This window comes from Trichomycterus rosablanca, chromosome 17, assembly GCF_030014385.1.
Source record: "Trichomycterus rosablanca isolate fTriRos1 chromosome 17, fTriRos1.hap1, whole genome shotgun sequence".
In the NCBI taxonomy this organism is placed as follows: domain Eukaryota; kingdom Metazoa; phylum Chordata; class Actinopteri; order Siluriformes; family Trichomycteridae; genus Trichomycterus; species Trichomycterus rosablanca.
This window is the reverse complement of record NC_086004.1, coordinates 29,999,815-30,024,814: the sequence shown is the minus strand read 5'-3', so window position 1 is coordinate 30,024,814 and position 25,000 is coordinate 29,999,815. Positions and strand designations below refer to the sequence as shown.

The 25,000-nt window shown below is 46.7% G+C and overlaps 1 protein-coding gene across 1 annotated transcript in view; it reads right to left on the bottom strand.

Moving 5' to 3' along the window:
- Positions 1-25,000, bottom strand: part of LOC134331136 (ADAMTS-like protein 3) — a 43,549-nt gene that overhangs the window by 12,916 nt on the left and 5,633 nt on the right. The window contains exons 3-7 of the mRNA XM_063012417.1: positions 19,338-19,457; positions 3,519-3,646; positions 1,658-1,703; positions 486-719; position 1 (exon numbers count right to left, since the gene is read on the bottom strand). The exon at position 1 is cut by the window's left edge and continues 126 nt beyond it. Coding sequence (XP_062868487.1) covers position 1; positions 486-719; positions 1,658-1,703; positions 3,519-3,646; positions 19,338-19,457 — 529 coding nt within the window. The remainder of the gene's footprint in view (positions 2-485; positions 720-1,657; positions 1,704-3,518; positions 3,647-19,337; positions 19,458-25,000) is intronic.

Below are 25,000 nucleotides of genomic sequence, written 5' to 3'. Positions count from 1 at the left end.
CCTGATACCCCCGAGAGAGAGAGAGAAATAATTACAAAACTACAAATTAAATAAAAAAACTACAAATAAAAACTACAAAACAAATAAAACAACTAAAAAACTACAAATAAAATAAAAAATAACAAATCAAACAAAAAATATAAAATAAAAAACTACAAATAAAAACTACTAATCCAGACGTTTGTTTCTACACTGATTTTTTTCACCTTCTTTCTCATTTTAATAATCATGTTTGTAAATAAAACTTTACATTATAAACCAGGACAGACAGAATGACGACGCCCCGTCTGTCACCACAGTCTGACCCAGCCGAGTCTGAGGGAGGGAGGGAGGGACGAGCGCTGCTGCTGCAGTGACCCCTGCTGTCTGCTTGAGGTAACGACACCAGCAGAAAGAGGCAGGAGTGGCGAGTTCCTCCTCTGCTGCTGAAACCTGTAGGGGTCGCCAGAGTGCCGGGAGGGATTATTGTACTATTATTGACTGACCTGACACACGCCGTTGATGCACATGTCCAGCGAGTCGGCTTTACACCGTGTCCCGTCCAGAACCTTGGGGGCCAGCTCCACGATCAGGGGCCGCCCTCGAGCCTGGCACTTCAGGGCGCAGGGCGACACCGGGTCGTAGTTCGGGACCCACTCGTACGTCTGACCCTGGTACCTGATGTCGTTGTGGGCGGAGCATTGCTGAGCTCTAAAGTCACCCGACTCAGCTGGGCAATCCTGATTGGAGGAGAAAAAATGATAAGGCTGCATAGGATGTTTTCATGCTGTCGAACCTACAGAAGAACCTATAGAACAACCTATAGAACAACCTACACAAAATCCTACAGAAGAACCTACAGAAGAACCTACACAAAATCCTACAGAAGAACCTACAGAAGAACCTACAGAAGAACCTACACAAAATCTTACAGAAGAACCTACAGAAGAACCTACACAAAATCCTACAGAAGAACCTACAGAAGAACCTACACAAAATCCTACAGAAGAACCTACAGAAAATCCTACAGAAGAACCTACAGAAGAACGCACACGAGAACCTACAAAAGATCCTACAGAAGAACCTACACAAGAACTTACAAAAGAACCTACAGAAGAACCTACAGAAGAACCTACACAAGAACATACAGAAAAACCTACAGAAGAACCTACACAAGAAACTGCAGAAGAACCTACAGAAGATCCTACACAAGAACCTACAGAAGAACCTACTTAATAACCTACTGAAAAATCTACAGAGGAACCTACAGAAGAATCTACAGAAGGATGTACAGAAGAACTGACAGAAGAACCTACAGAAGAACCTACACAAAATCCTACAGAAGAACCTACAGAAGAACCTACACAAGAACTTACAGAAGAACCTACAGAAGAACCTACACAAAAACATACAGAAAAACCTACAGAAGAACCTACACAAGAAACTGCAGAAGAACCTACAGAAGAACCTACACAAGAACCTACAGAAGAACCTACTGAAGAACCTACTGAAGAACCTACTAAAAAATCTACAGAGGAACCTACAGAAGAATCTTCAGAAGGCCGTACAGAAGAACTGACAGAAGAACCTACAGAAGAACCTACAGAAGAACCTACAGAGGGACCTGTACGGTGGTTGAACCTGATGTCCTGGAATGTGCTGATGGTTTGGTACTTACGGTGTTGCTGCAGGTCCTGTAGCGGATGTTCCGTCCCTCACAGTTCCTGAAGAACAGAAAGGAGAAAGAAGTTCATCGTGGTTGGACCATAAAACATAAAAGTCAACTGTTGATGTTGGATCTCTGGCTCACAGTCAGCATTCTGATTCATCTTGGATGGGTTCAAGTCCTTGGACAAAGTTGGTTTAGAAAGGGGAACTCCCTAAACTGTTCTCCTGTCTGGACACTGAGTCTGGATCATCAAAAGCAGCCCAGATCCAGGAACCACCCCGGACTCCACTTCTGTACAGGTGCCTCGGGCTACTAAACAGGGTCCTCACTGACCACGGTTCCTGCCCTCACGAAGCCTCTTTTGACAGAATGGACACAAAATCCCACAGACACACAAACTCGTGGTTTTAGATCAGGTGTCCACATACTTTCGGCTGTAGAGCAGAAGTGTGAGACGTGATGATGGAAGCTGAAGCAGGAGAAGGTTTTGGGAAGGAAACCACATGTTTGTAGAGTTTGGCGCTGTGCCCGGGGGCATGAAGGCGAGCTTTGTGCCCCAGTAAGGAGGCAGAAGCGGTTACTGGTTCTACATGTTTATACTGGAGGATTTTCCACCAGCTTCAGTGTGAAGGACGTCCGTCTGCGTCTGCGTCTTCACTAGCTGCCGCTGATTAAACGTGCCTCGTTCGGGCGGGCGGGCGGGGCAGAGTGGGTGCTGCGCTGCTCCAGGACCCGGGTTCGATCCGTGTGTCCTAAATCATGCAGGAGGTGGATTGGATGCTCCACACTGGTCCTGGTGTAGTGTGAGTGCATGGTGCCCTGAGATGGGATTGGAATCGTGTCCTGGACAAGGTGGGTTCCTGGCCTGTTTCAGGGAGGCACCGGACCCACCACATCCCTGATCAGGACAAAGGTACACGCTATATGGACAAAAGTATTGGGACGCCACTTTTAATTAATTCAAATGTACTGTACATTTACGGCATTTAGCTGACGCTTTAATTCAAAGCGACTTACAGTACAGTGACTATATACAGTCTGAGCAATTGAGGGTTTAGGGCCTTGCTCAGGGGCCCAACAGCAGCAACCTGGGAGTAGGTGGGGCTTGAACCAGCGACCTTCTGATTACTAGTCCAGAACCTTAACCACAAGGCTACAACTGCAACTGCAAGGACATTACATGCATCTGACTGACTGACTGCAGCAACAGTTTAGGGAAGGGTCAGCGCCCATAGCTTTTCACTGAATGGGCACAAATTCCCACAGACACACTCAAAAGTCTTGCCATTCCAACTAAAAAGCGTCCGAATACTTTTGGCCATATAGTTTGGTTAAGGAAACACATTCACGTGAGACTAAGCACGGCAAAGGTAGCTCAGCAATTGGAAGGTCGCCGGTTCGAACCCCATCATGACCTAGATGCCAATGTTGGGCCCCTGAGCAAGTCCCTTAAGCCTCAATTGCTTGCACGATAGTCGACTACAGTGGTGAGTTGCTTGAAAAGCTAAATTGTGTAAATGTAAAAGTGAGCAGGCTAAAGTTTCTCCACAAGGTGGCGCCACAGACACACTGTAGGCGTCCAAATAAGGGAGGGAGGGTCGTAGGGGTTCCTCATGACTGTATAATTGCGCCCTCTGCTGGCTGATCAACGGTGCTGCACAGAGACGGGGGATAATGGAGACAGGGCGTGACTCCCCGTGCGCGATACGGATCTCCGTATGAACCCCAGTGCAGGTGAAAAGAAGCGGTCTGTGCTGCACACGTGTCGGATGTGTGTGTCAGTCACAGTGCGTCTCAGTCTGGATCAGTAGCGGGAATTGGATATGACTAAAGTGAGAAGAAATGCGTTGAATTGTGGGAGGTTACCGACCCGCCGTCCAGACACCGGCGCAGTGAGTACGATGCCCCTCCGCCGCAGGTCCGAGAACAGTCGCTCCACGTCCCCCAGGCGTCCCATCCGGGGTCCCCGTCCTCGTCGGAGCGCGTGGTCCTCGATGCCTACGACACACACACACACACACACACACACACACACATTACACCTCATTTTGGACTACACAGCAACAGTTTAGGGAAGGACCTTCCCTGTTCCAGCATAAAGAAAAGCTTGATTTAATGAGTCCTGACCTCAGCCCCACTCGACAGCTCTGGGATGAACTGGAGTTCAGCCAGCAAACCAAGTTCAGCCTGCAGAGGGGGCGCGGAGGCGCAGACGATTCAACGTATCAGTGCCTCCGTGAACTAGCATTAAGAAAAGCTCAATTTAAAGAGTCCTGACCTCAGCTCCACTCCACAGCTCTGGGATGAACCGGAACACCGAGCAACATCAGCGCCCATCATCTATTGACTAAACGGACACAAATTCCCACAGACAGGCTTCCAAATCTCACGAGAAGCTTCTCAGACGAGCGGCTGCTTCACGAGTCTCTAACAGTCTGTGAATGATTTAATTATGCAGGTTGAGGGTTTGAATTTCTCTGTTGGGCCCCTGAGTGAGGCCCTTAACCTAGAAACGATAACGTACATATATACTGTGCACCAGAAGTATGTGGACGCCTGAGTTTCATTGAATGGAGTTGAATGGAAATTCAGTGACAACACCGTATGCATACATATTTGTAACTATAACAGTCTCCACTCTTCTAGGTTAAGCCACACCAGAGCACGTCCTGCTGGAACACTAGGAGCCTCCCCTACACAAAGTGAGAAGCATGTCAGTCAGTGATCGTATACCCGAAACACCCGAGCGCCGTCCACATACTTAACACCAATCGGTTCCTCCGGTGCTCCCATCACAGAACGGAACCCCAGGAACCCCGTAATCCTCCCCTCCACACACGTGAAGGTCAGCAGGAGCGTCGGAAGCGTAAGAAAGCGACGGGGACGGGGGGCCGAGGGGCCCACCTGGATCAGGACCAGGTCTGTAGTCAGGGTCCGGGAGGAACCCGAGACCACACAGGAGCGTTCAGGATTTACGGACTCGGAACGCGATCCCGGGTCTGATATCTGGAGCGCAGATCTACAGCGGCCCCCGTACTGGCTCGATTCCCTGCACCGGGCGCACAGAGGAAATCGGATTTTTGGAGGGGCGGGGGGGGGGGGGGGGGTGATGAGCCCCACTGAAACACATTTCAGACAGTGGGGGGCGTGGGGGGGGGTGATGAGCCCCACTGAAACACATTTCAGACAGTGGGGGGCATGGGGGGGGTGATCGAGAGATACGGTACGTCAACAGAACGAAAAAGCACATTCGTACTCGTATGGTCAAAAGTATTTGGGCGTTTGTGTTTGACGTCCCGTATTGAGTGACCTTACGAGACTTTGAAGTACGTCTGTGGGAACTTGTGCCATTGCAGTTTTTCATCACGTCTTTATTATACAGAGCGCAGTCATGCCAGAAATGCACAGGACCTTCCCTAAACTGTTTCTGCAAAGTCAGAGGCACACATTTCTATATATGATTTTCTATATATGATTTATTTATGACACAGCACATTCACAGTGTAGCTTCCATCATCCAGCAAACCGGGTTCCGCCTGCAGAGGGAGCATGGAGGCACAGACAATTCGACGTATCAGAGCATCTGTGAACTAATCCGGCAAACCGGGTTCCGTCTGCAGAGGGGTCGCGGGGGCGCAGACAATTCGACGTGTCAGTTTTTCGTTTCCGTTCTTGCCGCCTCGGCAGCGAGGTGCGGTCACGAGAATTTCGGGATTCCTTCGCAGCGCCTCCTGAAAAAACGTTCTTTATTTTTTGGTCCTGATTAAGCCGTCGGTCCGATTCCGGCGGATCATCCAGCTGCCGCGGTTTTCTGCACCGTCCCTGTAAAACCACTCGCTGCTTTTTGAAACTTGACGTTTCTGGATAAGCGTATAAACGTATAAACGTATAATCGTACGCTCCGGACCTCTCGCTTAAATAAAAACACACTTCACGCCGCCGTTCACGTCCCATTTATCTTTCAACACGTCCCACCGCCCCCCCCCCCCCCTCCCACACCCAGCACCCCTCCAAAACCCCCCAAAACCACGACCTTGAACACGAGCTGGGCTCTCCCTGAATTTATTATCCACAATTCCTGAAGGTCGTTCTGTTATTCCATCTTCTCATCCAGACGTTCAGCATCCGAGAGGCTCCGAGGAATTTTCCTCCTCTGGCCTGAGATGAAGCACATCGTATATAATGAGAGAGACTCTGGTTCTCCTCCGGTTCTCCTATGGTTCTCCTCTGGTTCTCTGCCGGTTCACCTCTGGTTCTAGTCTGGTTCTCCTCTGGTTCTACTCCGGTTCTCCTCTGATTCCCCTTTAGTTCTTCTCTGGTTCCCTTTTGATTCTCTTCCAGTTCTCCTTTGGTTCTACACCAGTTCTTTCCTGGTTCTTTTCCAGTTCTCCTCTGGTTCTCCTCTAGTTCTCCTCAGATTCTCATCTGATTCTCCTCTTGTTCTTCTTTGGTTGTCATCTGGTTCTCCTTCGGTTCTCCTCCGGTTTTACTCTGGTTCTATTCTGGTTCTCCTCTGATTTTTCTCTGATTCTCCGCCGGTTTTCTCCTGGTTCTCCCCTGGTTCTCCTCTAGTTCTTCTCTGGTTCTTCTCCGGTTCTTCTCCAGTTCTCTTTCAGTTCTCCTCCGGTTTTACTCTGGTTCCCCTTTGGTTCTCCTCTGGCTCTCCTCTAGTTCTTCTCTGGTTTGTGAGTTCATGCAGTCATAAAAAGACGCTCTGGTGCATCCTGAAGGCGTCCAGTGGACTCGTGCTCAAGCCCCTGAAGTTCATCCACACCTAACAGCACTGCTGCAACAGAGAAGGACCTTCCCTAATCTGTCCGCCACAAACTTGAGGGACCTTCACTCACTCTCACAGACCACCAGTGGAAGTCTCTCGCCTCCCACTCATCCAGATGTTTGTGTACATGTGGGCGTGGGAGCGTGGTGCAGGGATCAGCAGGTCCGTGAGAGGCTCGACTCACATCTTCCTCACATCTGGATCAACTGGACGAGGAGGAAACGGTAGCTCGGGGATTTGAACTCATGTCCCTTCGGTAGGCAGCACAAACCCTTCTAAGCATCCGCAGAGTCCCACTGGAGCATTAGACGGACCGTATAGATACAAACGTTTATTAACCATCGCATCACATCGTCACCGGTTACCACGCCCGTCAGTAGAAGAGGAGAAGTGTGTGTATGGTGTATGGTGGTTCTTCTCCGGTTCTCCTCTGGTTCTCCTCATGTTCCAATCTGGCTCTCTTCTGGTTCTTCTCCTATTCTCCCCTGGTTCTCCTCCGGTTCTCCTCTGTGGGTTCAGAGTAGCACAGAACCAGCGCTGCTCCTCAGAACTCAGGCCAGAGCGGTGTGGAGCAGGAACCTGATGAGGCATCAACCTCAGGAGGAAACGATCTGTCGGATAAACGCGCTCTAGATGGACCTGAACAGCTTTTCCACATTAGCCGCGATCCATCGTGTCATTAGCAGGAACCGATATTGTAAACAGTGAACGCTAACGCTAACGATGAGTCAGAGGAACGGCGGCGTAACGATCCGTGATTTAAAACCATCATTCACTCAGACGTCTGGATCAGAACCCGTCTGGATCAGAACCCGTCTAGTGTTACGGAACACATCAAACGCTCAGGGCTAATCAATCAGCCTAAACACACACACACACACACACACACACACACACACACACACACACACTCACACACACACACACACACACACACACACAGTGTATCAGCGAGGGCTAGCTTCCTGAAAACGGGGTTCAGATTCAAGTCTCAGGACAAACAACATGAAGGAGGTCATTTAAATCCGACCAGACAAACACACACACACACACACACACACACACACACACACACACACACACACACCGGGTTGTGCACACAGTTCAGACTGAGATTCCCCTCACACACACAAAGCAACAAGCAGCAGAACGGATGGAACACCACAGAAACACCGTACAAACACCACACAAACACTGTACAAACACTGTACAAACACCACACAAACACCACACAAACACACACAAACACTGTACAAACAAACACTACACAAACACCACAAAAACACCACACAAACACTGTACAAACACTGTACAAACACTGTACAAACACCACACAAACACCACACAAACACCACAAAAACACACACAAACACTGTACAAACAAACACTGTACAAACAAACACTGTACAAACAAACACCACACAAACACCACACAAACACTGTACAAACAAACACCACACAAACACCACACAAACACTACAAACAAACACCACACAAACACCACACAAACACTGCACTGCTTACCTAAACAAACACCACACAAACACGGCACTGCTTACCTAAACAAACACCACACAAACACCACAAACACCACACAAACACTGCACTGCTTACCTAAACAAACACCACACAAACACCACAAACACCCCACAAACACTGCACTGCTTACCTAAACAAACACCACACAAACACCACACAAACACTGCACTGCTTACCTAAACAAACACCACACAAACACCACACAAACACTGCACTGCTTACCTAAACAAACACCACACAAACACCACACAAACACTGCACTGCTTACCTAAACAAACACCACACAAACACCACACAAACACTGCACTGCTTACCTAAACACCACACAAACACTGCACTGCTTACCTAAACAAACACCACACAAACACCACACAAACACTGCACTGCTTACCTAAACAAACACCACACAAACACTGCACTGCTTACCTAAACAAACAGCACCCAAACACCACCCAAACACCACACAAACACTGCACTGCTTACCTAAACAAACACCACACAAACACTGCACTGCTTACCTAAACAAACACCACACAAACACCACACAAACACCACACAAACACTGCACTGCTTACCTAAACAAACACCACACAAACACCACACAAACACTGCACTGCTTACCTAAACAAACACCACACAAACACCACACAAACACTGGACTGCTTACCTAAACAAACACCACACAAACACTGCACTGCTTACCTAAACAAACACCACACAAACACCACACAAACACTGCACTGCTTACCTAAACAAACACCACACAAACACTGCACTGCTTACCTAAACAAACACCACACAAACACCACACAAACACTGCACTGCTTACCTAAACAAACACCACACAAACACCACACAAACACTGCACTGCCTACCTAAACAAACACCACACAAACACCACACAAACACTGCACTGCTTACCTAAACAAACACCACACAAACACCACACAAACACTGCACTGCTTACCTAAACAAACACCACACAAACACTGCACTGCTTACCTAAACAAACACCACACAAACACCACACAAACACTGCCCTGCTTACCTAAACAAACACCACACAAACACTGCACTGCTTACCTAAACAAACACCACACAAACACCACACAAACACTGCACTGCTTACCTAAACAAACACCACACAAACACCACACAAACACTGCACTGCTTACCTAAACAAACACCACACAAACACCACACAAACACTGCACTGCTTACCTAAACAAACACCACACAAACACCACACAAACACTGCACTGCTTACCTAAACAAACACCACACAAACACCACACAAACACTGCACTGCTTACCTAAACAAACACCACACAAACACCACACAAACACTGCACTGCTTACCTAAACAAACACCACACAAACACCACACAAACACTGCACTGCTTACCTAAACAAACACCACACAAACACTGCACTGCTTACCTAAACAAACACCACACAAACACTGCACTGCTTACCTAAACAAACACCACACAAACACCACACAAACACTGCACTGCTTACCTAAACAAACACTAAACAAACACCACACAAACACCACACAAACACTGCACTGCTTACCTAAACAAACACAGCACAAGTCCTGGATGTCAGAGTGAGCAGCGGTTTGAGAGTTTTAGGTGATTTTATCTCCTCTCGTGGTTTGGGAGTTTAAACGCTGATTCTTGTATCCGGTTTTGTTTTTCTTCACCTCAGAACCAGACAGACGATCAGAATTCAGCCGAACACGCCGGTGAGGACGATGTCGGGATAAACGGCGCTCTGGAAAACGAATCAACACTGGGCGCGGAAACACCAGAACCTGAGCGTATCCCACATCACACTGCGTTACACCACGTTACCAACCTCAAACTGACAGGAAATTAACACATTTCTGTTCCATAAATCTATTAACACTGTAGGGCACCAACGCCACCGTGCCACAGCGCCACCAACAAAACTATTAAATATATATTATATATACAGTGTATCACAAAAGTGAGTACACCCCTCACATTTCTGCAGATATTTAAGTATATCTTTTCATGGGACAACACTGACAAAATGACACTTTGACACAATGAAAAGTAGTCTGTGTGCAGCTTATATAACAGTGTAAATTTATTCTTCCCTCAAAATAACTCAATATACAGCCATTAATGTCTAAACCACCGGCAACAAAAGTGAGTACACCCCTTAGTGAAAGTTCCTGAAGTGTCAATATTTTGTGTGGCCACCATTATTTCCCAGAACTGCCTTAACTCTCCTGGGCATGGAGTTTACCAGAGCTTCACAGGTTGCCACTGGAATGCTTTTCCACTCCTCCATGACGACATCACGGAGCTGGCGGATATTCGAGACTTTGCGCTCCTCCACCTTCCGCTTGAGGATGCCACAAAGATGTTCTATTGGGTTTAGGTCTGGAGACATGCTTGGCCAGTCCATCACCTTTACCCTCAGCCTCTTCAATAAAGCAGTGGTCGTCTTAGAGGTGTGTTTGGGGTCATTATCATGCTGGAACACTGCCCTGCGACCCAGTTTCCGGAGGGAGGGGATCATGCTCTGCTTCAGTATTTCACAGTACATATTGGAGTTCATGTGTCCCTCAATGAAATGTAACTCCCCAACACCTGCTGCACTCATGCAGCCCCAGACCATGGCATTCCCACCACCATGCTTGACTGTAGGCATGACACACTTATCTTTGTACTCCTCACCTGATTGCCGCCACACATGCTTGAGACCATCTGAACTAAACAAATTAATCTTGGTCTCATCAGACCATAGGACATGGTTCCAGTAATCCATGTCCTTTGTTGACATGTCTTCAGCAAACTGTTTGCGGGCTTTCTTGTGTAGAGACTTCAGAAGAGGCTTCCTTCTGGGGTGACAGCCATGCAGACCAATTTGATGTAGTGTGCGGCGTATGGTCTGAGCACTGACAGGCTGACCCCCCACCTTTTCAATCTCTGCAGCAATGCTGACAGCACTCCTGCACCTATCTTTCAAAGACAGCAGTTGGATGTGACGCTGAGCACGTGCACTCAGCTTCTTTGGACGACCAACGCGAGGTCTGTTCTGAGTGGACCCTGCTCTTTTAAAACGCTGGATGATCTTGGCCACTGTGCTGCAGCTCAGTTTCAGGGTGTTGGCAATCTTCTTGTAGCCTTGGCCATCTTCATGTAGCGCAACAATTCGTATTTTAAGATCCTCAGAGAGTTCTTTGCCATGAGGTGCCATGTTGGAACTTTCAGTGACCAGTATGACAGAGTGTGAGAGCTGTACTACTAAATTGAACACACCTGCTCCCTATGCACACCTGAGACCTAGTAACACTAACGAGTCACATGACATTTTGGAGGGAAAATTACAAGCAGTGCTCAATTTGGACATTTAGGGGTGTAGTCTCTTAGGGGTGTAATCACTTTTGTTGCCAGTGGTTTAGACATTAATGGCTGTATATTGAGTTATTTTGAGGGAAGAATAAATTTACACTGTTATATAAGCTGCACACAGACTACTTTTCATTGTGTCAAAGTGTCATTTTGTCAGTGTTGTCCCATGAAAAGATATACTTAAATATCTGCAGAAATGTGAGGGGTGTACTCACTTTTGTGATACACTGTATATATTACTAAAAAAAGATGTGAAACTTAATCAAACTAAATCGCTGCCAAAACAAATGAATCTGAGACCTCAGAGCTCTTGACACGGTCTAAAATTGTTTATTTTTTATTCTATTTTTGCAGAGTCTGACACAGCCCTGTTCAACCAACATAACTCCGTATCTGGAACCAGTTCAGGCGTCTTAGAACCTTGGTGCTGTTCAGAGAACCGGCCGGAACCAGTTCTTATTAGAAACAAGGATGAATCGTCAATAGAGGGCGCTGCACGACACACAACAAAAGTAAACATTAGTAACATGCTGCCAGACACGTAGATTATTTTTAGTTATTTATTGTTATTTTTTATTAGTTAATACACCTTTGTTTTATTTTTACTATAAAAGAAGAGTTATTTTAAAATAAGTTTTTATTTTATTTTTATTATAAAATACGTTTTTATTTTTATTCATTTATTTAGGTTTTAACACACATCTGTATAATTTATGGCGTGACAAGGTTTATCTTTTATTTTATTAATTATATTTTTGAAGTTTATTTTATATTTTCATTTTTATTTTAACAGCTTCCAGAATGTTTTGAACTGTTCTTGTATTTTCTTGAATAATAAGAGTTTCTTTTACAGTTTCATCTGCGTGTGGAGCGCGGAGATTACCTGTGAGGATTTGTGCTGCTGTTACAATACAGATCAACTATCAGTGATAAGAAGTCGTTCTTTATTCTACAGCCTACAACCCACGGGCGTCGTCACGGTCCGAGCTGAAAAACATTCTGTGAATGAATGTTTATTTTTGGTGAAAATGCGCCGAATGCTTCAAAATCAGGACTGTCAGTGTTCCTCGAGGCTTTGGACCAGCTGTGACTCGGACCAGGATTAAGTGAGCACTGAAATGACGTGCAGTGAGGATCCGAGTGTCCGTGGTGAAATAAACAAAGCGCTGGTGAAAGATGATATTCCAGGGGCAGGACGCTAATTCATCATGGGGCTTCAGTGAAACCCCCCCCCCCCCCCCCCAGCCACAGCCAATCATGTCTGTGTGCAGACGCCCGACTGGCCGACAGCACCACCAAGGATTCGAACCCTGGATCCCAGCAGAACTGGGCAAAACTATATGATGTTCCTGCTGCAAGCGGTCAGCGGCGTGACGTCGATGTTTTGAACCTCAGAGTCGCAGCAGAAACGATAAAAAATGCGACCGCTGGATTCGCTAGCGCTGGAGACGCGCCGCTGCAAACCTGCAGAATAAATTACCGTAACCAAAACTCACGGGTCCATCACACCTGCGCCACTCCGGTCCCCCAAATTCACCGAGCCGTCTGTCTTATTTGTTTTTTGTACTCGGTGAAGACGCATTTCTGCACGACTTCCCTCATCAGAGAGTCGTCACCCACTCAGCACCGACGGCGCGCAGCAGCCCGGGAGAAAAGCGCTCGGAACGAACGTTTATTTTCAGTGAAAATCCGCCAAACGGTTCAAAATCAGGTTCAAGAACTGGAATGGAACCAGTTCCAGATCCGGTTCCTGAGGCTTTGGACCTGCTGAGACTTGGAGCAGTCAGGCATGACTGGCAGTGAGGATCTGAGCGTCTGTGGTGAAATAAAAAGAGGTTTTTAATTTCCAGCTCTGAGGGGGTTAAAACTGACCCCAAACCTCTGCGAACGTAAGATTTTATTTTGATTCTGAATCTTTCAGGTTAGTTAAAATCCTCGAGTCAAGTTTCTGCTGTAAGATGAAAGATTCTCGTCCCAGATGAAGGTTTTGGATTCGGCCGCGTTCCACAAAACAAATTCTTGAGCGGCGTTCGAGGCCGCGAGGCTTCTGTTAAAATCTTCAGGAGCGCCGACGCTCGTCCCGGATCCGTGTAACCGAGGGTAAATAAAATACGCCGTCGCCGTGGAGACGTCCGATTTTATCAGGACGTTCCGCTCTCCGGATTCCTCCCGCGGGCCGGAACGATGGGAAACTAATCAAGGTGGAGCGGGATAACGAGACGGGGTCAGCGAGCTTGCTAACGAAGAGCCTTTCATCTGGAGAACCGACTGAGGACGGGTCTGTTGGGGTGCTCCTGTACCCAGTAGTTAGTCACATGTTTTGGGTCTGTTGGGTCACTCTGGGTAGCAGGACGAGGAATAATAGGAGTTAATTTGGGAAGGGCGGGGCACCTCGGGGCGCTGTGGGTACCTGTAGGGGAACAGCAGCTGTTCCGGGACTTTTTCATCTAAAAGCGTCTCATAATTAAGTTAGACCCGAACAGGGCCAGGGCCTCCGTGGCATTCAGCTATTCTTACCCAGCATGCTCTCCGGGGAGTTACTGACCTATTAAACCAGCCGCCTGCTTCTCACCCGGCGCCACACAAACGAGGTGGAAATTCCACCATCAGAATCACACAGGGATGAAGAGGGACGCCGAAAAGAGAAGAACCAGGTCACACAGAGACAGAAATATGTGAGCACCTGACCATGGAACAGTTTCTCTGAGCACTATCATAATTATAATATTATAATAATAATAATAATAATAATGAAATAAAAAATTATAATAATGACAATAAAAATTAAAATAATAAAAATTAAAATAATAATAATAAATATGGAATAATAATAATAATAATAATATTAATAATAATAATAATAATAATAATAATATAATAATAACAACAATATTAACAATATTAATAATAATAATAATAATAATATAATAATAATAATAATAATAATAATAAACATAAAAATAATACAAATAATAAAAATAATAAAAAATAATAATAAAAATAATAATTATTATTATAACAATAATAAAAATAATAATAAAAAAAAATAATAATAATACGATAAGCTATTTACCTAAATAATAATAATAACAATATTAATAATAATAATTAATAATAATAATAATAATATAATAATAATAACAATATAAACAATATTAATCATAATAATAATAATAACAACAACAATATTAATAATAATAATAACAATAACAATAATAATAATAATATAATAATAATAACAATATTAACAATATTAATAATAATAATAATAATAATAATAATAATAATAATAATCTGATACGCAGATCTGTTATCAGCCTGTCGGGCGCCTGCACAGACACGTGATTGACTGTGAGGTTGAACATGAAATATTTTTCTCCTCCTGTTACCCTCAAACTGGTAACGATGGCAGGAGGGAATAACGTTCTGTAAATATCGCTCCCTCCTCCGTCCACCCCCAAATACGAGCGACCTGGAACGAGACGCCAAACAACCGGGAAAAGAAACAAACACATTATCTCAACCTGAGCTATTTACCGCCGGCGATCAATAGATTACCCACAATTCAGCTCTTCTACAGAAACAAAAGCAGCTCATGTTGCAGCGAACACAAATCAGGCGGATCCATCAGAACCAGAATTCCAAACAAACCACAGAAGAGCAACTGTTGTTCTAGATGAAAGGTCACACAGAGGTCGCTCTGTTTAGCTTGAAGTTCTGGTGTAAAACTACCACCCTGTGTGTGTGTGGGGGGGGGGGGGGCACATGGGGGGCGACACAATGTCCTTCTGATTTAGTGCCAGAACGTTTAGTTCCACACACAGGACAGAAATCTGATCCATAAAGCCGTCAGATGAGGAGCAGGAGGAGTGCAGGTGTTTTTCCTCTCCCGCTTGTTCCTCCTGGACTGACGTCCTTTTTAACGGTGCGGCACTGACACCCGTGTCCTCCTGCTGCACCCCGGACAGTCAATCACACACACACACACACACACACACACACACACACACACACACACACACACACTGGATTCATCAGTAATGGCTTTAGCATGACTTGCATGATTTTTTCGTGCTTGTCGCTCCTCCGCCTGGTCCGGCTCCCTCACCCCCGTAGACGCCGTTACTCAGCGTCTAACACTCGCCTCTCAACATTCTTGTGTTTCCTCCAAACGCTCCGGTACAGCGTGATCCCGCACAGGGACCAGAAACATTTTTACAAGACTTCTTCAGCTATCCAGGACTCACACACACACACACACACACACGGTACCAGGACCTCAAACACACTCTTACATTCAGCTCAGACAAACCCCCTCATACTCCATTTATCTATCAAAACGAGACATAATGGGACTCGCACTGACAGGTTGATGTTTGGGTGGGGGGATCATTCTCAGCACTGACATGAACATGGTACAGAGTCCTGTGATCAGAGTCCAGTAATAAAAGACTGGATATGAACACACATCTTTAACTGAATTGTTCTTATAATAATAATAACAATAATAATAATAAATAAATAATAAAATAAACAATAAAATAAAAAAATATAAATAATAATAACAAATAATAATAATAATAATGAATAATAATAATACATAATAATAACAACAATAATAATAATAAATAATAATAATAAATAATAATAACAATAATAATAATTAAATGATAATAATAATAATACAATAGTCAATGACAATAATAATAATTAAATGATAATAATAAAAAATTATATTAAGTCAATGACAATAATAATAATAAAATAATAATGATAATTAAATGATAATATTAATAAAATAATTAAATAATAATGATAAAAAATTATTATTATTGCTGACATTATATTTATTATTATTATTATTATTATTATTATTATTATTATTATTATTTAATTATATTACTGTTGAACCACTCAAGTACTTTATTAAAATAAATAAAACTGATTATTAATAAATAAACTGTAAACGTTCAGCTGTTGGTTGTTTAATAACTGGAAATGATGCGGCACTCTGAAAGCCCGGCGGTAAAACACGCCAGCCAATCAGTGTCAAGCTCTGGAGTTCCAATCTCAGCTGTGCTATCAGCCAGGCCAGGTGCCCACACAGACGCGTAGGGGGCAAGTGCTGGCCGGTCAAAGTGCCCGCACAGGGGGCGGATGATCACAGATGGCAGTGCGCGAAAAAATTAATAAATAAAATGCAGCATGTCGCCACCTGCTGGTCTGTAAAATATCTGATCATTACAGACGTTTCAGCTCTTTTTTTTGAGCTGTCCGACCACCTGAACGAAGCCGTTCCTGATAATAAGGGGAAGTTCTTATTAAATCAGATACACGGGCGGATCGCGTTGCACCTGAAGGAGGATTAAGACGTTTCTTGGCGATAAGGATGAAGGATTATTTAGATCCGACTTTCTGCAGCTCATGAACCTTTAACATCTGGAGCAGAAGGATGAAGAGCGCTGGTCTTAATCAGAACCAGAACATCAGCCCGGCGGAAACAGTCGGACTACGTTAGTCACAGCACGTTCCCTCGTTATACAACCGATCATTATAAAGTCTGCACTACAGATCCAAGAGTAACAAGTACGGGTTCTTTTAGCCACGCCCTTTAATAACCGTCCCTGACAGGTGAGGACGGGACGCGTGGAGTAAGGACGAGACCCTCAAATCTCTTCTACATGCGTTCAAGCCCAAAAATCCTGATAACGCTGCAAATAAAGCACCACGGTTGGACCGTCTCTTCATCTCCGAGTGATTAAACCGTCAGATTGGCGCTCGGTCTGATTCCAGATGTTTTTCGGCTCAAGTCCCCCTCCAGCCGTGCTCCCTCTCCCTCCACGATTGGGAGTCGCTCCAGAAAGGACCTCGCGGTAAAACCACACGTCACACTCCATCAGTTTTACAATAGCAGGACGGAAAGAGGGGGGGGGGGGGGGGTGCACGTGCCGGGGCGGCGTGAGATTCGTCCCACCTTCAGAGGAAATCGTGTTCGAAAGCTCAGCTCTGCTACCGATCGGCTGGGCGGGAATGCAGACAGTCTGCTGGGTGGGAAAAGACGGGACTAAAAAAAAGTGGGCGGGGTCTTCGTTGCCATGTTAGGACCCTGGTTAGTAGGCCAAGGTGCCTGTACAGACGTGGAGGAACGTGGAGGTCAGCGTGTGACTCTTAGTGAGCGAGACCGACCTCACGCGCCGATCCCCCGAAGTACGGGGGATAAAAAGAGGGCACACGTCGGAGGGAGGGCGTGTCAGGAGAATATACCCTCCTCAGTACGCCATCAGGGTCTCCAGAGGAGGGAGAGGAACTGGCTATGACTAAACTGGGAGAAAAAGCTGCACGCACCTTCTCGAGTATCAGCTTTCCAGCGGACAGCGTGGAAGGACGTAGCCTTGGCGCTCTTCATGCCCTCCCTGGCGTGGTAAGACGAGACCCGGCACGAGGCTCTCAGAGACGCATGGAAAAACAGATAGTGTTCAAAATAGATCAAGGGCCCCGGCGGGCCGAGCGGACGTTAGCGAGCCGCTGAGGAGATGAAGGATCTTAAGTAGCGTCGTGGAATGAGGGGAATTTTAATTGGGGGGCATTATGGGCCGCACTGTGCCATCACAGACCTCACACGTGGGCATACTGGTATAGATCTGAACCATTCAGTAAGCCCTAGTGCCTGTGAGTGTGTGTGTGTCCGTCTTCTTGGTGGCTTGTGTTGTGCCAAGCTTGGCATTTTGAGGGCACCTTCATGTAGATCAAACCCACGGTTATAACCAGTACTACCAGTACTACCAGTACTACCAGTATTAACATTTTGCACTGCGCTAACTTGATGCACACTGGCACCTCGCTCAACCAAGGGTTTATGGATTTCTGTTCTTTTCTGTACTGAACCGAACAGACACAGGGGCTTCAGAACACTACGGCACGATGCCAACATCTCACAGATGAAGCTAAACATCTAAACCCGTCAGTCGTGGCTCTTTTACCACTTGATCTCTGTGAATCCAGGCTGCCGCCGCGCCCCAAACCACAAAGATCCAGCCTGGCATCAGATCCAGCCTGGCATCAGCTCTGCATGCTAGGTGCCACCGAAAACCTTCCACTCCGGCTCAAACGAGGAGCGACACTTTAATTATACGGAAACCCTGGCGCTGAGGGCGCTGAGGTGCTTGTGCCAGCCCAGCAGACAGACCTAGCAAAACACCATTAGCGACGCGCTATCAGAGCCTGCGGGTGCTGGACCGAAATATCGTCTGGATCGACATGGGCGCGGTGCCTGGCAGAGGCGCCGCCCTGGCAACATGTGCTTTAGTTATTTAATATTTTATACCATTTTCTCCCAGTTTAGTCGTAGCCAGTTCCTCTTCTTCTGCTGGAGACCCTGATGGCGTACTGAGGAGGGTATATTCTCCTGACACCCTCCCTCCACCATCCCCTTCTTATCCCCCGTATGGGCAATCTCCATGTTCCTCCACTTCTGTACAGGCGCCTCGGGCTACTAACCAGGGTCCTTACACAGCCTCGAAGACCACGCCCACTTTTTTTTGTCCCGTCGTTTCCCACCCAGCAGACTAGCAGCCGGTTTTGTACGCTGCACCGTCCGCACTGCTGATCGTGACCGCTAGGGGGCACCCAGCCGACCGGTAGAATGTTTTTAAGCAACCGGAATGGAACCAGAACGCCAACATCAGCATCCAGCACCCGTCTTTTGACTGGACGGGCATAAATTCCCACAGAGACACTCCAAAATCTCGTGAGCAGCCTTCCGAGACCCTGATATGGAAACATCACATTCTCGTTTTCATCCTCGTCTGCTGATGTCCTGGGTTTATTTCTGGTTGACGGATGGTAGGAGCTTCCTCACCTGGGTCTCCTTAGTAGATTTAAAACAGAACTATGACATCAAACATGACGGGGCCCCCTAGTGGCCCGCGGCCCCCTGGTTGAGAACCACCGATCGTAGTAAAATCAGAACCCTGATCCTTACCTGGTCGTCGTAGCGGTAGGTGAGGTACTGCTCTCCGGTCGTGTCCTCCGAGAAGCTTCCCTGCGGAGACAGAGCGAATTCGGGGAGGAAGTACGCACTCTGAGACGCGCTCGATGCCCCCTGGAAAGCAACGACAAAACGGAATGAGATTCGAACCTGAGATTACGGATTACACAGGATGGTCGCGTCCCTACAGAGCCCGTTTTAGACCAACCAGACCAGAGGTGGAGACCCCGAGAGTTCAGCTCCGATCCAGCACCAAACCAGAGGATGGTCGGGCTCCGTAGGGGGTTTGGTGCTGGATCGGAGCTGATTAGGTTGGCACAAATCCTCACAGGCACACTCACAAATCCGAGGCTGCTAAATCCAACTTTTCACGCCCGTGGTTTCGGAACGGGATCCTCAACAAGCTCAGCTCTGTCGTCCTAATTTAGGGATGTTGTAGCCTAGTGGTTAAGGTACTAGACTAGTAATCAGAAGGTCGCTGGTTTAAGCCCCACGACTGCCAGGTTGCCACTGTTGGGCCCTTGAGCAAGGCCCTCAACCCTCAATTGCTTAGACTGCAAGTCACTTTGGATAAAAGCGTCTGCTAAATGCTGAAAATGTAAATGTCATTCGGGATTATATGAAGTCTCTCAACACCCCTCCCCACCCCCGCCTCCTTTTTGGCACTAACAGTCTCCGCTCCAGTCTGTAAAAGTCCTGCAGCACATCTCTGATGTTCCAGAGTTCAGGAGGGGTAGAATGTTGTGTAACCGGTTCCTCCAGTTCCTCTGGTTCCGGAACGCCGGATCCGTTCGGCTCAGGTTGAGCGATGCACAAACCCATTATGCCGGGTCACCGGGACTCACGACGGCGCCCGCAGGTGCGTCTGTTTTGGGAAACTGTGCTCGCATTGTCCGCTAAGCCGAGCGCGAGTCCAGCACCGAGTCCAGCGCCAAGCCAAGCGCCGAGTCCAGCGTGAGTCCAGGGCTGAGTATAGGGCCGAGTCCAGCGCCGAGTCCAGCACTGAGCCAAGCGCCGAGCCAAGCGCCGAGTCTAGTGCCGAGTCCAGCGCCGAGTACAGGGCCGAGTACATCTAAGGCGTTCCCGTCCCTAATTAAACCCCCCGAGAGTTCAGGAGGAGTAGAAACATTGCGTAACCGGTCCCTCCGGCTCAGGTTAAGCGACGCACGGACCCATTACGCCGGGTCACCGGCACTGACGACAACGGCCGCAGGTGCATCTGTTTTAGGACACTGTGCTCGCATTGTCCACCGAGCCAAGCGCAGAGTCCAGGGCCGAGTCCTGACCGCAAGGAGGAACAGAAAAGCTCGTACGGCTCATTTCCCAGGAGCTACGGCCAATAAAATCTGGACGGTCCTGGCGGCTCTCGGCGCTTATGTAACCCCCGGTCCCAAATCAGCGCCGGGTTCTTCCGCCCACAGCGACGGTACGACTTACACCAGCGTCTCTCAACCTATTAATGTTCTGGAACCTCTACACCACTACAGGGAACCACCGGGGGGACCGGAACGCACCTCCAGGTTAGGGTTCTTTTCTGTCTGATCCTGTGCAGGCGAATTCACCGTATTTATATGGACACCACCGCATGAGGATTCAAATGCTGGAGATCTTCAAGCATCTCCTGCCTAATATTGTGTCGGTTCCAGTCGTTCCACCAGAACGAGACGTGAAACCTCGAGGCACGGACTGGAGGTGTCCTGTGGTATGATGCCCCTGCTAGGCTCCTAAATGTTCAGGACGGGTACGAGGACCATACAGGTCCCATGCAGGTCCCACCTCGAGCTCTTTTTCATGTTCAGTTTAGGGAAGGTCCTTTGTGTTCTGTTCCAGCATAAAGAAAAGCTCCAGCATCCTGCACAGAGCCCTGAGCCCTTCGGAATGAACCGGAACGTCAACTGAGGCTTTAATGACAGACCAAGCAGTACCTCACCTACCTTGTATCTAAACGGGCACAAATTCCCATAGACGTACTCTAAATTCCCACTCAGAAGAGCGGCTGTCATTCTAGCTGAAAGATCCTGCAGGGGGCGCTCCATTTTAATACAGTTTGTTTTTGAAACAGGCGTCACTACAGAAAGCGTTTGATCGATCAGTCGATGTTCCGGTTCATCCCAGAGCTGTTGAGTGTTTGGAAGGAACCGGAACATCGACTGAGGCTTTCATGATCAGCCATACAAACGCTGTCGCCTTTTGAGCGGGCACAAATTCCCACAGACGCACTACAGAAGAGATCACACAGAGGTTTGTTTTTGAAACAGGACGTCCGACAAGCTCACGGTCAGGCGTCCACATACTTTTGGAGACAGTGAGTTTAAATCTGGAGATGAAACTAAACTAAACTATCAGCAGACTGAAGCTGAAGGTCGGAGGTGAAGTGGCGCTCGTATCTGCTCAGGAATCCTGTCCACCATCACACACACGTCACACACACACACACGTCACACACACACACACACACACACACACACGTCTCACACACACACACACACACACACACACACACACACACACACCGGCGGCTTCCTGAAACAATTAGCAGCCACTTGACAACCAGAAGCCGCTCAGATGCCTGAGTCATAGTGGAACATCAAGCTGGAGATGGAAACGTGACGGCTAGGTGCACAGGTTCGAATCCCAGCCTTCCCTAAACTGTTGCTGCAAAGTCAGAGGTAAGTAATAGAAGGGGCGTCCCGATACTTTTGTCCGTATCGTGTAGCAACACGTTAACCAGCGTTTGTTCTTCTGTTCCTGACGAGGTGATTAAACATGAACAAAACACTACAGACGTGTGCAAAGCTGCCCAGAGGAGCTGAGACTGTTGTAGAAGGGAAAGGAAGAGGGAGAGAGCTCCCACAAGCTCACGGTCAGGCGTCCACTTTAAACTAGCTCAGACTGGCTTCGTGTGACATGCCGGAGATAAACACACTCAAGCCCCAGGACCAGAAGACCAGATGATGCAGAACTGGCACAGACGTGCAGCAGGTACGAGGGCACCGACCCTAACGCCTCGCCCCGCCTCGCCCCGCCCCGCCCGACAGCACGAATAAAGGGTTTAATACAAGCAGATCCGATCCGATCCGCCGGCGGGATGGGGGAACGGGGGGAGCTAGCGGAGTGATAGAGCGCTGGCGGATGCGGTCGGGTTGATTAGCGGCGCAGAAGGTGCAAATCCAGAGCTGGTGTGTTTACATCCACCCGGAGTGAATGGACACACTGTACCGCCGCTATGAATGAGCCTTTCACCAGCCCAAATCCAGCGGGGGCACCGGAGGGGGGCAGGGAGACACCGGCATGGTGCACTATACAGCCAAAAGTATTCGGACACCTGAGCATGAGCCTGTTTCAAAAGTACATGGTATTAAAATAAAGACGTCTGTGTGATCTTTTCATCTAGAACATCAGCAACGAGACATTCAAGTGTGTCTGTGGGGATTTGTGCCCATTGTGCCAAACTATGACAGCGTTTGATCGATCAGTCGATGTTCCGGTTCATCCCAGAGCTGTTGAGAACCCTTGGTACTGGAAATAGAAGCTTCTCACAAGACTTTGAAGTGTGTCTGTGGGGATTTGTGCCCGTTCAGTCAAAATATAACAGCGTTTGATCAATCAGTCGATGTTCCGGTTCATCCCAGAGCTGTTGAGTGTTTGGAATGAACCGGAACATCAACTGAGGCTTTCATGACCAGCCACACAAATGCTGTCATCTTTTGAGCGGGCACAAATTCCCACAGACACACTACAGAAGAGATCACACAGAGGTTTGTTCTTAAAATGGGACGTTCAACAAGCTCACGGTCAGGATATGTCCCAATATTATTGATTCTATATATATTTTACCTTTTGCTAAAGGAGTTTAGCTGTATGTCTGTGGGAATTTGTGCCCGTTCAGTCAAAACATAACAGCGTTTGTATTTGTACGTCTGGGCGCTGATGCTTAGTCGGTGTTCCGGTTCATCCCAGAGCTGTTGAGTGGGGCTGAGGTCACCAAATGGAACAAGAACCCTTGGTACTGGAAACAGAAGCTTCTCACAAGACTTTGAAGTGTGTCTGTGGGGATTTGTGCCCGTTTGCTCAAAATATGACAGCGTTTGTATTTGTACGTCTGGGCACTGATGCTCAGTCGATGTTCCGATTCATCCCAGAGCTGTTGAGTGAGGCTGAGGTCACCAAATAGAACCGGAACCCTTGGTACTGGAAATAGAAGCTTCCCACAAGACTTTGAAGTGCGTCTGTGGGGATTTGTGCCTGTTCAGTGAAATATGACAGCGTTTGTATGACTGGGGCACTGACGTCGTTCAAGAAAGCTTTACTTCACGTCTTTATAGAGCGTGCTTCGTGCAACTTGGCACAGTCATGCAGGAACAGAACAGGGAGGGTCCTTCCCTAAACTGTTTGTGCAAAGTCGGAAGCGTATCATTTCCTTCCTTTGATTGATTCATTACACCTGTTAGTAACGGTCGGAGCTGGAACACGAGTTAATAATCAGAAATGACGTCCCGATACTTCTGTCCCCCGCTCCGTCCCGCCGGATCCCCCTCGGCACCGTCGCTAACGGAGACGAGTCGCAGGGTGAGCGGGTCCACGGCTGGCGATGGCAGGACGCGCAGGATTGAGTTCTGTGATGCTCGTTTGCGCTGGGCTGGCTCGGCGCTTTATGGGAAGCAGATGTGGGATGGGCGTCGTGCCTGATTTCACTCCGCTGTTTCACGTCTTTCAAGGATTTTTTGGGTTTCAGGGGCCCCGGTCGGGGGCCGGATCCGTCCCTCATCTACAGAGGCTGAATAATCATGATCATTCCGCTGCCTGAACAGATGATGAATATTCGATGTCTGATCCAGGGTGGCACGTTGGCACGGCTGGTAGGGCTTCATGCTCGCCTCCAGAACTGTATGTGAGGAGTTTGGCGTATCCTTGCTCTGCCCCGTGGCCTTCCACCAGGGAGTGTGCCTGTGGGAATCAGTGCCCGTTTGTCAGGTCATAATCAACATTCCAGTTCATCCGAAAAGTATTTAACAGGATTAAGACCAGGGCTCTGTGCAGGTCATTTTGCCCGGTGGTAAATTGGTGGGCACAGATGGCACAGTGTGCCTAAGATTTGCCCCGTAAAGTGCAAGTGCCGTTATTATGAAGCAGAAATCTTAAGGAGCAACAACAGCTCACGAGTCCGAGTCCTGAGCTCAAACCCATCCGACAACTTTGAGATGAATCGTGACCCTGACTGTGATCCAGGATCAGCATGATTATATTATTAGTTCTTATTATTATTATTATTATTATTAATATCATTATTATTATTAATTTTATTATTTATTATTATTATTATTATTATTATTATTGTTATTATTAATTGTATTATTATTATCATTATTATTATTGATTTATTATTACTAATAATCATTTATTATTATTGATTTATTATTGATTTATTGTTGATTTATTATTATTATTATTATTAATTTTATTATTATTATTATCATTATTATTATTTTATTATTATTAATTTTACTATTATTGTTATTACTAATTTTATTATTATTATCATTATTATTATTAATAATTTATTATTATTATTATTATTAATTATTAATTTTATCATTATTATTATTATTATTATTATTATTATCATTATCATTATCATTATCATTATTTTTTTTTTT